Source organism: Aplysia californica, unplaced genomic scaffold, assembly GCF_000002075.1.
Source record: "Aplysia californica isolate F4 #8 unplaced genomic scaffold, AplCal3.0 scaffold00147, whole genome shotgun sequence".
Taxonomy (NCBI): Eukaryota; Metazoa; Mollusca; class Gastropoda; order Aplysiida; family Aplysiidae; genus Aplysia; species Aplysia californica.
Window position 1 is genome coordinate 1,051,726 of NW_004797417.1, and position 14,078 is coordinate 1,065,803.

The 14,078-nt window shown below is 39.3% G+C and overlaps 1 protein-coding gene across 1 annotated transcript in view; it reads right to left on the reverse strand.

Moving 5' to 3' along the window:
- The window catches only part of LOC101858263 (prestin), a gene marked incomplete in the record, with an annotated part of 109,448 nt that overhangs the window by 11,776 nt on the left and 83,594 nt on the right, over positions 1-14,078 (reverse strand). Inside the window, 6 exon segments of the mRNA XM_035969463.1 lie at positions 1,314-1,391; positions 4,193-4,306; positions 6,623-6,770; positions 10,466-10,548; positions 11,223-11,387; positions 13,447-13,611. Coding sequence (XP_035825356.1) covers positions 1,314-1,391; positions 4,193-4,306; positions 6,623-6,770; positions 10,466-10,548; positions 11,223-11,387; positions 13,447-13,611 — 753 coding nt within the window.

A 14,078-nucleotide genomic window follows, 5' to 3' on the forward strand; every position in this document is an offset into this window, starting at 1 on the left:
TTCGAGAAATCTTGACATGATGTGAAACTTAAAATCTTTTACGTCAAATTTTTCAAAACAAGGTACTGAGCAGATAGAACTTTTTACAGTAAGTCTAAGGTAGCGACTTGTCCAACTCTGTACTTCGCTACCCCAGACTTATAAAGTTCTATCTGCTCAGTACCGTACCTAGTTTTACGAAGCTCCATTTTCCAAAATTTTCAACAAAATGTCAAGCTTTTAAAATTTAAAATACAATTATTTGAATAGCTTGACATCGACTCCGAATAATCTAACAATTTTGATAGAGCAGACTGAATATGTGGTTTCTGACCTCACGGTCTTAGTGGCCCAAAATGGCCTAAAATGTCAGATACAACTTTGTAATTCTAATGTAGTCCATAACAAAGAGTAAGCTTAAGAAGAAGTCGCATTTTCGCTGTTTAAAAAAATGAAGATACGACAAGCAAGCACTGCGGTCTTTACATAGCCAGCACGAACGATAATTACCACATTGATCAGAATATGTCAGCACTTTTTTTCTGACGGGGAGACAACTGGCATTTCTCTAATTCTTAGCTTATTTCTTGGTTATCTCCCTTCCCGGATGACGCCGCGTTTGCTTCTCTTTCTCTTTCTCTTTCTCTCTCGCTCTCTCTCTCTCTCTCTCTCTCTCTCTCTCTCTCTTTTTTTTTTCTCTCTCTCCTAAATTCCTAAATGAATGAAAGAAATAAAAGTTATATTATATGGTCGTGTTATTTGCTTTTCTGTGCACTGGAATTCAAACTACATTTTTTTTTCTTCAGGAAGTGGGAACTCTTGCAGATTTCAAATGGTAATCATCGTTTTGGCATTCTCATAATGCATTTAGCTGTTGATCTATTGCAGTCATAGAATAATATGACAATGAAACATTTTCATTGTCAGAAGTTTTTACCCACGCTGCTGAATTAAATCTGAATTTGTTGTGCCTGTAGCTGTTGGGTTATTGTTGTTAGTGTTGTTGTTCATGGTGTTGTGTTATATTATTTGCTGTTCTTGTTACTGATGTTACTGTTACTGGGTTTTTTGTTCTTCGTGTGGGTGCGGCAATTATGTTTGCTGTTGTTATTCTTGTTGTTGTAGTTGTTGTTGTTGTTGTTGTTGTTGATGATGATGATATTGGCAGTGGTTTTGATTTATATTTCATCCGACAATATTTTTTGGTACGTATTAGTCTATAACATAATTACCTGTCTATCCGTATATCTATCTATCTATTGATACATCCATATCAACCCATATTACCAGATGCGTATAATCATTCACAGCAGTTGTGAACGAGCGACACTTACATTTGGCAAAGACTCGAAAAGCGGCCCCAGGGCCAGGAGCACGATTACCACAAGCACACTGGAGACGAGACTGACGATCTGAGGAAACATTGGCGTTAGTCTGTCCACGTGGATTTAAGCAAAACAAAATTATGAAATTATGCAAACTGAGCCCAAAAATGTGAAATTATGCAAGCCGGATGCATACAACCCTGGGGACAGGTTAGTTAGCGGTGTACACGAGGCAGAAAGACAATGTTGAAGATGACATTGGTGGATATGGTGTTAAGCTCCCATCGACTCAATTTAGATCATGGTAGGTAGGAGGTAGGCTGTTTCAGTCTTGCGGTCGGGAACAAACCAACCTGAGGCTGAGTGGGACACAATAAGCATTCATTGTGATGAGTCCTGTCAGCTTGGTCCACTAGGTATACATTTCATAATTTGAGCTTTTGGTACCATTGAAAAACGGACAAACTTTGCTTTCCTTAACATCAAATTCAAATGGTGTTTATGGAAACGAATAACAGTTCAAACTTGGAATGCTCCACTGCTGTCTAAGATAAAATATTGAGATGTAATTGCAATCAAAGATTTGAGTAATGTCCTTGTTGCAACATTAACATATTTTAATTGGTAGAAATACAGTTAAAAGCATACTTTCAAGATCGTTGTACTGATTCTCAGACAGATAAATCCTTTAAAAGACTTTGGAAAAGCAAAATAATTGTTATTTTTAGACACAACAAGTGTTTAAGGCAATTTCTGCACTTTAACATAATGTACCTTGTGGACTGAAAAGACATCTTCATTCGGGAAACGAACTCACATAGTCTGTGCACAGAACAAGGATGAGCCTAATAACCATACACACCACAGAAACCAGTGGAGAGCGTGATGTTGTTGTATGTTATGATTGCTGTTCTGCGTAAGCAACATAATACTTGTCATGCACAGTGAAGTTGATTTGACAGTTATCGCATCACAAGTGAGGACGCAGGGACAGAGAATTAAATTAATTTCTGACCACAGATGAGGAAAACAATTCCACATCACAGTCAGATTTATGCCTCGATTGGACTTCCGCTAATCAGACCAGATTTTAATGTGAAACTAACCATGCACAGAAGCCAGCCCAAATCATCATATGATAAAACAGTCTTTAAATATAGTGTGTTTCTTAAAGCCGGATCGGATCTCCATTGTTAATTTCTGCTCCGCCAGGACTGAGCCAAGATGGGAACATGTCCCAAAAACCTCCACGATACTTTCCATCTGACTTTAACGACTTATTCCTTGAAACAAGACACTGCCTTACTATCACCTTCTGCTACCAAGTTGGCAGGGTATAATACATTTATCTGATTTGCACGATATAACATTCTTTTTCGATTATAATTATTGTCACACAATAACATTGTGTCATATTTCTCTCTATTTTCCAGACGACCTACATGTTCAAAAAGTTAAAAATCCTCCCTGTTTTGATTTTTGTTTTACGCTTGTATCAGCATTAGAATTCAAAACTTCCTTGTCTGAACTATTATCATCTGCCTTGTTTACAGCCACAGCATGAGATAAGAAACGTTCAGAAGCCACATCGTTCTCACAAAGACATGCGCGAGTCTTTGGAGTGTGTATAAAAAGGCAGTGTCTTTCAAGTCCACGGTAATGCGTTTAGTGTAACAAGGTTCCTTCTATCCCAGCAACTCCTGTCGGGCTGTATTTTATTCATTGGTGAGTCCTGAACCCTAGAAAGAATTTCCCAAACCTCGACAAAGAACCTTGCAGCATTTTTAAAGACAGAATGAAGAGTTTTCACCGACACACGTTCATTTATTCAGAATATACGTACAGAACTAATTTAGGAATGATTAGACTGTTGTAAAAGATCGACGCATGGATCTGGCAGTGAACCGCTAAATCCTGTATTTCCATAATGAGCAATGAAAATGGAACATTATATATGTCACGACCCGATGGAATCAGGCGCTCGTCATTTTTGGCCATATGGAGTTATTGGTATCATCTTAACCTTGTCTTGCTTTTGATGAAAAATTGCCTACTTCGCTTAAATAGAAGTCGAGATATTTGCCACTGAAGGAGGTGGGGGTCGCCTGATGTCAGAGTTAAAATTAGCGAGAAAATGCACGCCAGAGTTTGGTGACTTACGAAGCTTGAATGTCCTAGGAAACTAAACGTTTACATTTTTTTCTTTTTTTATTCTTTTAAAAAATGTGACCTTTCGTCAACGTTTATCAGTAAACTCCACACAGAAATAGGTTTAAAATGGACGTGAAAGATATTTAACAAACAAAACAAAAAATTCGATATAAATTCCCCAACTGACGGGAAAATGTCGGTCTCTTCAATTGTATTATTTTGACGAGCGCCTGATTTCACCACGATGCCACACGTATTATTGAGCAGTCTCATTGAAAGGCACTATGGGCATGCCTCAGAGTAATGCTGTATTTGCAGACTAACAGACAACTCAGGAAATAGTGAATAACGTAAAGAACGAATGAAAAAAGAGGGGGGGGTGAGACAGAGACACCGCGAAGGCGAGAGAGAGAGAGAGAGAGAGAGAGAGAGAGAGAGAGAGAGAGAGAGAGAGAGAAGGGGGGATTGAGAGAGAAAGAGAGAGAGAGAGAGAGATTGAGAGAGAGTGAGAGAAAGAGAGAGAGAGCATGAGACAGGGAGAGAGAAAGAGTGTGTGGGAGACGGAGACGGAAGGGAGCCAGTGGCAGGGAGAGGAGAAAGACAGGGAAAGAGACAGGAAAAAAGATATGGAGAGAACAAGAACAAGAACAACGAGAAGAACAAGAATAAGGACTAGAAGAACAAGGCAAGAACAAGAAACCCTTTCTCTCCCCTTATCTCACACTATTTTTCCTCACCTGTGTCTTCCCGCCCACTCCGTCTTGCACCATGCTCCTGGAGAGAGATGCGGAGCTACAGAAAGATGAGCACATCGACCCCAGGATGTTACTGAGGCCATGAGCCACGAGTTCCTGTGGAGGTATGGGTATATCAGGTGAGATGGGGACTAAGAGAAGCGGGGCCTATTTGTTTTTAAGAATATTTTGCGTCTCCTTGGATACAATTAATATAATTTAGGAGGCGGGCTGCTTCGACCTACAAGTGTTGAAATGTTGTTGTACTTACTAATTTACTTACTTACACCATCACGGTCATTGTTTATCTGATCTGAATAAGACCACCAACATGGCACATGAAAAAGGGACAAGAGACAAACATGTGGCCTTGGACACAATTTTAAGATCATTTTGGAGGCAGACTGCTTCGAATTTGCTAGTCTGGACTGAGACAAAATTATAGCACAAAGACGGAACAATTGAATGAAATAATCTCCCGTCTCAGAAAGCAAACTCACGTCTTCAGAATGCAAAGACAAAGCGCTTTATTACTATTACAACAGCAGACGCCAGTGAGAAATGGGGTAATTGATTTGGTCACACATTTTGAATAAAAACTATTTTATGCCTTTATCGACATTATTTACATTATTTACCATCTTGCCTGGTTTGCTCATGTCTGAAAGCTAATCGAATTCAAGCTTGCCACGTCCATGGCAAAGAGACAAACCATTACATTGGAGAATCAGATGCCCACAATTGTGGGGTGATGGTGAGCAACATGAGATCATGTGAGGCGAGATAAAAGAATATTGGATTAAAGAAGGCAACTGAGAAAAGGGAGTAGGTAGGGTAAGATTGTGACATGAAAACATAGAAAAAACAAAACAAAAGCAAAACAAAAAGATGAGACGAGGAATGATTGGAAAAGATTAGGTGGGATTTAAATTAAAGTTAAAGATGAGATTTTGGGAAGGTTGACCTAGACAAAAATATATAAAAATTGCAAGATATGGGTTGAACTCGAGAAAATAACATAAGGGATGAGACGATTAGAACATTGATTTAAAAAGCGGCATGTTTTGAGAATATAAGAGATGACGTTGCATGGGGTTAGAAGAAATTAGATTATATGAGAGAAGAAGAGACAGTTATGTTATTTGTAATATTAGGAAATATAAGAATAGACGAGACTTGCAGAAATGAGATTAGCTTAGTTTGTGTAAAAATGAATTCTGGTCATGAGATATGACCTGAGATAAATTCAGGGAGAGAGAGTGAGAGAAAGAGAGAGAGGGAGAAATAGAGACATACCAAGAGAGAGAGAGAGAGAGAGAGAGAGAGAGAGAGAGAGAGAGAGAGAGAGAGGGGGGGGGAAGAGAGGGAGAGGGGAGGGAGAGATAGAGAGAGAAAGAGAGAGAGAGAGAAAGAGATAGAGAGAGAGAGAGAGAGAGAGAGAGAGAGAGAGAAAGAGAGAATTGTGGAGGCGTGAAGCAGCACAAGAATGAACACATGGAGTTCAGGGATATCACTGATGTCAAAAGCCGAGCGTTCCTAGGAATAGGTTGTATTGTAATAATCGTGTCACCTGAGATTATGTTAGATAGAATGGGAGGAGGTAAGGGAAGGCGAGGTGTGGTAGGGTGAGATTGGAGAAAATTGGATAGGACAGCCGAAAAGAAAATAAAAGAAGATAACATTAGTTTTAAAACCTATAAGAAATGCTTGGCAATGATATAACAGATAAGGCTCGGAGGCTGAACTATATAGGACGACATGATGTTTCTGATACCATGAATTACTAACTCTTGTATTAAGAATTAAAGAATACTTCCACGTTGAGACGTTTCACTTTATATTAAACTGCTACAATTATTAATATTATTATTATGACTATTATGACTATTATTATGATTATTATTATCATTATTATTATTATTATTATTATTATTATTATTATTATTATTATTATTATTGTTATTGTTGTTGTTGTTGTTCATTATTCCTATCTGTGTAGTTTATCTATTGTTTCAACAAGTTCAACATTAGACTCGTGCTTTAAGTAAAGCGAGGAACAGTTTTCAGGAAAAGCAATTACAACGTCATTACACTAGAAATCTCGAACAGTCTATCGTGCACGAGAATGGCCAACATACATGCGAAGATGAAGGAGGATGTTTTTAGATTTCACAACAGCTACATCGTACCCAGTTTCTGTCAGTACCGTAACTCTTTTTTTGTTACACTCTCTCTCTCTTTCTCTCTCTCTGCCTCTCTCTCTCTCTCTCTCTCTCTCTCTCACACACACACACACACACACACACACAAACACACACACACACACACACACACTTTCCTTTCTCTTACTCTCTTTCTCAATCAGTCTATCTCTCTCTCTCTCTCTCTGTCTCACTTACTTACTCACTCTTTCTCTCAGTCTGTCCCACCTACCTGATTCGGATCCACGACGTAATTATGTTTGTCAGCCAGAATCTTCGCCACGGCAAACGAGATGGCGAACCCAGTGAAACAGATGGCGAAGGATTCTCCAATCACATCCGGCATATACTTCATAAACGACAGGCTGGCTGTCGGAAACCTGAGAACAATATGAGACGATAGTGATCATTATTAAGCATTCTAAATCTATGATATTAGAGAAGCTGACAGTGAAATGAAGTAAGCGTCCTACTCTTCTCCTCCCTCACCCCAACCAACATCCTTCTCATGTTCAACTGACGGGATTTACGTTGATGGGTTATTATTTTTTTCTGTGCTGAATAGACGAAGTACATATTAACATTATTATGTATTTTTAACTTTGTTGTGTTCCCAGACTGATCATGATTAGACTTTAAACTAAGTGTCTAGATGTCTCCGTTGTATTTTTTTATATTTATTACTTCCGTTGTCTTTTTCATATTTATTACTTTGCTTGCTCGTTTGTATAAGTAAAGAGAACCACATAGATACAATGATGGTCAGTTATAACTAGTTAAAAGTAAGACACACAGAAGCAGCAGAGGGAAAGTAAAGAAGATTGACCTACCAGTGGCGTCCTCGAATCACCCGCTTATTACTTTGCTTTTAAAAGTGAGTTAGGTGGGGCCGCAATGGTTTGGGAGGGGATGATATTATATTTGTTTTCTAAAACATTATTGGGTCGTGAGGGAGGGAATATGTGCTAAAGTTTGGTGTAAGAGACACTATTGGTCATTAACCGTTAATCAGTTGGACACTAGACGTTGAGGGAAGTGAGAGAGGAAAGGTGGGGGGAGGGGGGGAGAGATATCGAGAATCTAGCGTGGGCTTGCAGTGCAGGGGTCTTTGAAAGCTTTTTTGAAACTAAGTTGTGGACAGTTTTTATTTATAGACTGCACTAAACATTAAGATATTGGAGGAAGCTAAACCGAGATTTATTCTCACACGTTAGAATCCCAACTCCAACAGGGGCAGAATGCTAGAAAATTAATTGATTATGGGACTCGTTTTTAGATAACGTGAAGTGACACATTGCTAGGCTGTGTATATCATTCACATTATTTACATGTAATTAGACATTCAGCTAGTCCCATAAAAATTGAAAAATATTGCCTTTAGTATGGAATAGGTATAAAATTACTGAACAGGTGTCATCTAAGGTCGGTATATTTCTCTTTGCTCATTCTCTTAAAGGTGTTCTTTCACTTGTATCGTTTTACTCAAAGCTCCGTGTGTTTGACCTTTCTTTATTTTAATTTTTATCTCTTTTTCCTTTTATCATAGGTCTACATTATTGCTAAGAAAGGATTCTTCTATCAATATTGTCAGTTCATCCATATGTCTCGTTTATGACACAATATGAATGAGAAACATTTATAAACGCCGAAGCAAAAAAAGAGGCAGTGCCAGTAGGAATATATGAATGAGGATGAGGGTGCATTTATGATAAACATTTTGGTTGCAGTTGTTCTCCTAAAATGGTTGTTGCATTGTCAGTAATGATTGTTTGTGTTCACTAGTCCAAACAATTTTATTTCGATTTTTGGATAGCAGACTATTTTGGTCTTGTCTCTTAGACAGAGAACCAGCGAAGTAGGAAAATGGAGATTTTAAAAAAGAATTATCTTGCTCAATTATTCAGAAAATCGAACCTTCTTTTGAAAACAAAAAGTCCCACAGTCAAACACCAGAAGTAGACTAAATAGCTTAGAACATAGAAAAAGTAATAAACAAAAAGTATATGAGCTCAAAACAGATTCATGCGAAATTGTGATCAATGAAACGATGGTTGCGAGAAGAGGAAGACGAAAAACAATTATTAGAATCACAGCTCCACCAGGGACAAAATACAAGACAACTGATTATGGAAACCTTAATTAGTTAACGTGAAGTGACAGACTGATAGTTTGTATATATCCTTTTATTAGAAATTCAGCTAAAAACAACACGATATCCCGGATGCACTGTTAGCTTCACAACAGTGTGATTGGCTCGGTTTTGATTTCCCAATAGGGCCAATGACAATCGTGACTTTGTTTTTTTAGAAATGCCTCCGAGGCTACCCCCCTCCCCCCACCCCCATTTAGTTGTTTTATTACTGGAAATGCTGTCTCTATATAATAGTTTTCTTTATTTTGTGTGTTACAAGAAAAATATTTATCTCGCTATGACTTGTACCTCAAACGTCAGGGTGCAGGCCAAATTTGTAACCAACGTCACCGTTCGAGCTACAAGCGTTCCAAAAACAGCAACAGCAACAACAACAACAGCAACAATAGAATAATATGCACCATTTTCCCGTATAGGATATATTGTCGCTTAACAGCAACACCATTACCACCTTTCTGGAAAACGAAGCGGGAACGATTTCAAAAACAGATATCGAAAAACGTCTCATTATGGCCTTTCCTTGATTACTTTCCAAACAATTTCACTGGAACCAAATGATGTGTTCTGTTAAATAATAATAGGGACAGCCCAAATTTCTTTACCATAATATCATGAACACGTAATATTCCTGGGTCCGTTCCTCAAAAGAGAGCACAAAAAAGAAAGGCGTTCAGCTGTAATGATTAAGCTCTTGTCTCTTTCTGCACGCAACAGAAGTGAGATCGATTCCCCAGTCTGGGAAACATTGCCTCTCTGTCTTCCTGATAAGACACATCTTACACAGCACTGGCTGGCCCTGACATGTGGGATCGAAGCATATGAGCCAACGACATAATAATCTATATTGTGCATAGAGAAACATATTATCTCGTTCGCAATTCAAGAAACAGTTTTTGACCGCTACCATTAACTCTTTAAATCAGATTGTTCCCCGTCAAACGCTGGGAGGGTCCAGTACTAGTGACAACTGTTTCGTTTCATTTAGTGCTAATTTTTGCTTGTTTTTCAAACTATTCCCGAACAAAGCTTTCTTCTTCTTCTTCTTTTTCTTTTTCTTTTTCTCTTGTTCTTCTTCTTCTTCTTCTTCTTCTTCTTCTTCTTCTTCTTCTTCTTCTTCTTCTATCCCGTGGTTGGGCAACCGTTAGGGCACCACTGCATCTGAAAACCAGCTCTCGCCACCTATTTTTGTCCTCTGCTTTCCGCAGATTGTCACCCATCGTCTTTCCTGTCCTCTCTGTAATGTTGTCCTCTCATCTCCTTCTCTGCCTTCCTCTCTTTCTCTTTCCCTGTACGGTTCCTTGCAGGATTGTTTTGGCAAGTCCTGTGGATCTTGTGACATGCTCATACCATTTTAATTTTCGTCTCTTCACTGTGGTCAGTAGATTTTTAGTAATGACTAAAAATTTGTTTCCGCCATTTTGAAGTTGGAGGCAAGCTTTTGGGGTTATAATGAGACATAGTGCACCAGGTTTAGGTAACTTTTAAAAAGTCCGGGAAATAGAGGAAAAAACTCAGGGTTTAAAGAGTTAAAAGACATGTCCAAACTAATGAAATATTTAGATGTACTGAAAAGTATCAAGAGGGGCTTACAGTTGTCTTTCTATGGCAGTGATAGACATTGTTCCACCTCTACATACAATCATGGTTACGTTGTGCTGCGAAACGGTACAAACAAATGTGCGAAAATGCAAAAGTTTAACGCTCCTTGCACGCAACATTTTATGTTCAGAAATTCTACGATCTGACACAAGGATGTTTCCCAACACAACTAGTAAAAATAGTTAATATAAATAGTCTAACCTGAAGGCTTTACGCCATGATCGTTCCCTCCATTGACAAGTTTATTAAATACAATGATTTCTCTCAATCCAGATACATCCTTAGCTGATTTTGTATGTCATGAAGACCCGAGAAGAGCCTTACCCCTTTGGAATGTGACCTATGACCTCCACGTCGAACTCTCTGTGCAGCTGGTAGTGAGATGACAGCACGGTGCCCCCAATTATCTGTGGAAGGGAGATACCATCGCTAAACTAGAATAAAATACTTCAACGCTCCTTAGAAACGATTACATATTCATACAACCACAATCATTTCAATATACTACAAAGTGCCAGGAAATTACCTCTACCGCACATCGGAGTGACCCTTTATATTGATTTAAATTTGTTTAAAAGAGACCGCTGAAACAAGCGAATTTGAAGACAACACCCACTTGTTTGTAAGATATGTCCATAAAATAATCAGAATTTGCTGCGCCCCCTTTCGATGAAGGGAATGATCGGTGCATCGGTGCTTCAACATCAATTGAAAGCCAAAGGGCATAAGTGTTTGCGTGGCTACGTGCCTTTGTGTGTGTGTATGTGTATGTATGTGTGTGAGTGTGTGTATGTATGTGCGAGCGTGTGTGTTGCTGAATGTATGTGCGTGTGCGTATGCGTGTGTGTTCGTGTGTGTGATTGTATGTAAGTGTGTGTATGTATCTGACCAAGTATGTGTATTTGGTTGTGTGGGTGTGTGTGTATGTATGTGTGTTCTTGTGTGTGGTTGTGTGTGTGTGTGTGTGTTCTTGTGTGTGGTTGTGTGTGTGTGTGTGTGTGTGTGTGTGTGTGTGTGTGTGTGTGCGTGTGCATGTTAGTGTGAGGCTATAAAGAATCTGTGTAATGGTGTTTGGACTTACCACCATAAGCTCGCCAGGGACAGGTATTCCTTTCATCTTTTCTTTGAAGGTTTTGTTGTTGTTAATTCCTTCTCTGATGGCCACAAGAACCATGATAGCCACGATGGTTGCCGTCATGGTAACGATGTTGGCTTGGTTTAAATTTGAGAAGAAATCTTTGTATGACTGGGAACAGACCATAACGATCAATATCATGCTTGTGAAAATAACTGTGCTATCAAATCAGATACTGAAGCACAAAACAAACTATTTGATATTGAATCACATATTAACCACAGAATGGCTCATCTCTCTCCCTTCCAACTAAAATTTGATTATGTGTGTTCGTGGTAATGGATAAAACCATTAAAAACAAGAAGGAGTTTCAGTTTCAGATCATAAAATTATGGTCGAATGATAAGGGTTGCGTCGTTGTGAAAGCAGGGGCTCGTCAAGATAATGACATCGAAGAAATTGACATTTTTTCGCTCATCTGGCATTTTCATCGATTTTTTTGTTGTTGTTGTTGTTTTGTTTTTGTTTTTTTAGGGGGGGGGACAACGTTTACGTCCATCTCTCTGTGGATTTTTACAGAAAAAAAATTAATCAAAGGCAAAAAAGGACATTCCAGCTTTGGAAGTCCCCAAACTTCGGCGGCCATTTCTTGGCAAATTTTGATATCTCGATTTCTAATCAAGACAGATGTGTTTGGTTTTTCTTTCTTCATAAAAAAAAGATAAATTATAGACAAGCTTTGAGACGATATTAAAAACTCAATAAGGCCAGAAACTGACGAGGATATGATTCAATCGTGTCGTGACACAAAATATACATAAACAATTGTACTCGACCGGATGTCGTCTCCGCCTTATTTAATTCTTCTCTTCTTTAAAACAACCTTTGAGACTAATACACAAAAGTAGACAGATTTTACTGTATAGAAATGTCCTGACAATTTATCCACATATTATACACGACACCCCTCCACCCCCAAACCTTAATTTTTAAGAATTAATAAATAAGTCTACCAGCGGTATGCTCGCTCTTTGCGTCTTAGAGAGAGAGAGAGAGAAGAGAGAGAGAGAGGAGAGAGAGAGAGAGAGAGAGAGAGAGGGGGGGGGAGAGAGAGAGAGAGAAAGCCGGAGAGACAGACAGACAGACAGACAGACAGACAGACAGACAGACAGACAGACAGACAGACAGATAGACAGACAGACAGACAGACAGACTGACAGAGACAGAGACAGAGACAGAGACAGAAACAAAGACAGAGACAGGCAGATACAAACAAACAGACAGACAGAAAGACAGACAGACAGACATAGATAAACAGACAGACAGACAGACAGACAGACAGACAGACAGACAGACAGACGGACAGACGGACAGGCAGACCGAAGGCCAGCATGGCAACCCGGGACAACAACAAAAGTTCGTCACAGAGATGCAGATTCGCTAAGAACGCTTATTACTATAGCGTCTTATCGAGAGGTGTGGCGTCTTACTTGCCATAACAGGTTGCGAGTTAAAATTCGTTTTACTTTAGATAATGCATTGCGTCTCTAGGAAAGGTACCTCTCGGAGATATGTTTTTATTAATGTACTCAGAAGTAAAAAGGTTCTTGACAATCGACAGAAATGGAATATTATTAATTATAACCGTAAACGCCTAACATGCTGCAAAACTGTATTTCCTTCAGGAACCGAAATGGAAATGGGGAATGAGAAATGAACATGCTGGCCAATGTAATTATTGGTCAAGTATTTTTTATGCAGATAATTTAGGAGGCTGGTTTCGACCCTGCCTGACAGGTCCAATCAGGGCTGGGAGAGATACTGCGTCACACCTGAAAGACCGAAAAACTCGATAAAAATTCTCAAACGGGTATTGAGCTCGAGTCTTTTTTTTAATGAAACAGCAAACCCCTACACCACAGACGCCTGTATGTTGAGTGAGCCTCCTGGGGGCATACACGGCTGTACATCAACATTAAAACTTTTAAAACTCTATTGCGGCAAGGCAATGCTTCGCTTTTCATAAAATTTATTTTAAATCTAATATCGCTTTTTCTTTGGGAGGAGAGGTTGTAGGTAGGTGTTTTATACACTGTTCATGGCCATTTGCCCACATCACATAAAACGCTCACATTTGACAGAAAAGACGTTTGTGAAAACAGCAACAATTATAATACTTGTATCTATTAATAACATCTGAAAATAGGTCTAATGCTGTTCTGTCACTTACAAATATTAGCTTGAGAGGTCCGCTGAATCGTTTGACCTTGACACCGAAGGCCGACTTGACCTGACTGGAGAAGACGTGTATGGCAGCGCCTGTGGTGAAGCCGCTGATCAGGGGATCCGACAGAAAGGTCGTGAGGAATCCCAGTCTCATAGTGCCGAGGAACACCTGGTCACAATAAAAATAGTGCACACTTACGTAAATTTGTCGGCTCTGCAAAATCGGACCAGGCCAGAGTCAGGCTGAAAAGTGAAATGGTATAAGTTTAACGCCCCTGTCCTCATTTTTAGATTAGTTGAGTGGCAGGTCCTCCGAATTTTAACGTTCACCTCCGAAAGGACCGAACCAAATAGAAAATTCGTGTAAAGTGACTTTCCCAAGGATACAAAGTCGGACCGAGCTAAGGCTCGAACCCCTGAACCAGCAACCTCGTGATTACGAGATCGGTGGCCTAACCACTAGGCTACCGACGTTACAATGAGGCAGACTGGCAATGGACGCCAATAAAAAGAAAACAGACTGGAGTAAATTATGGCCTCTTTTTTGGTTACAAGAACAACTATTTCACAGCGGCTTCTGTGAAAACGCACTTTTGATCCTGTACGGCGGTTCTTTTGTTTAAAACCCAGACAACT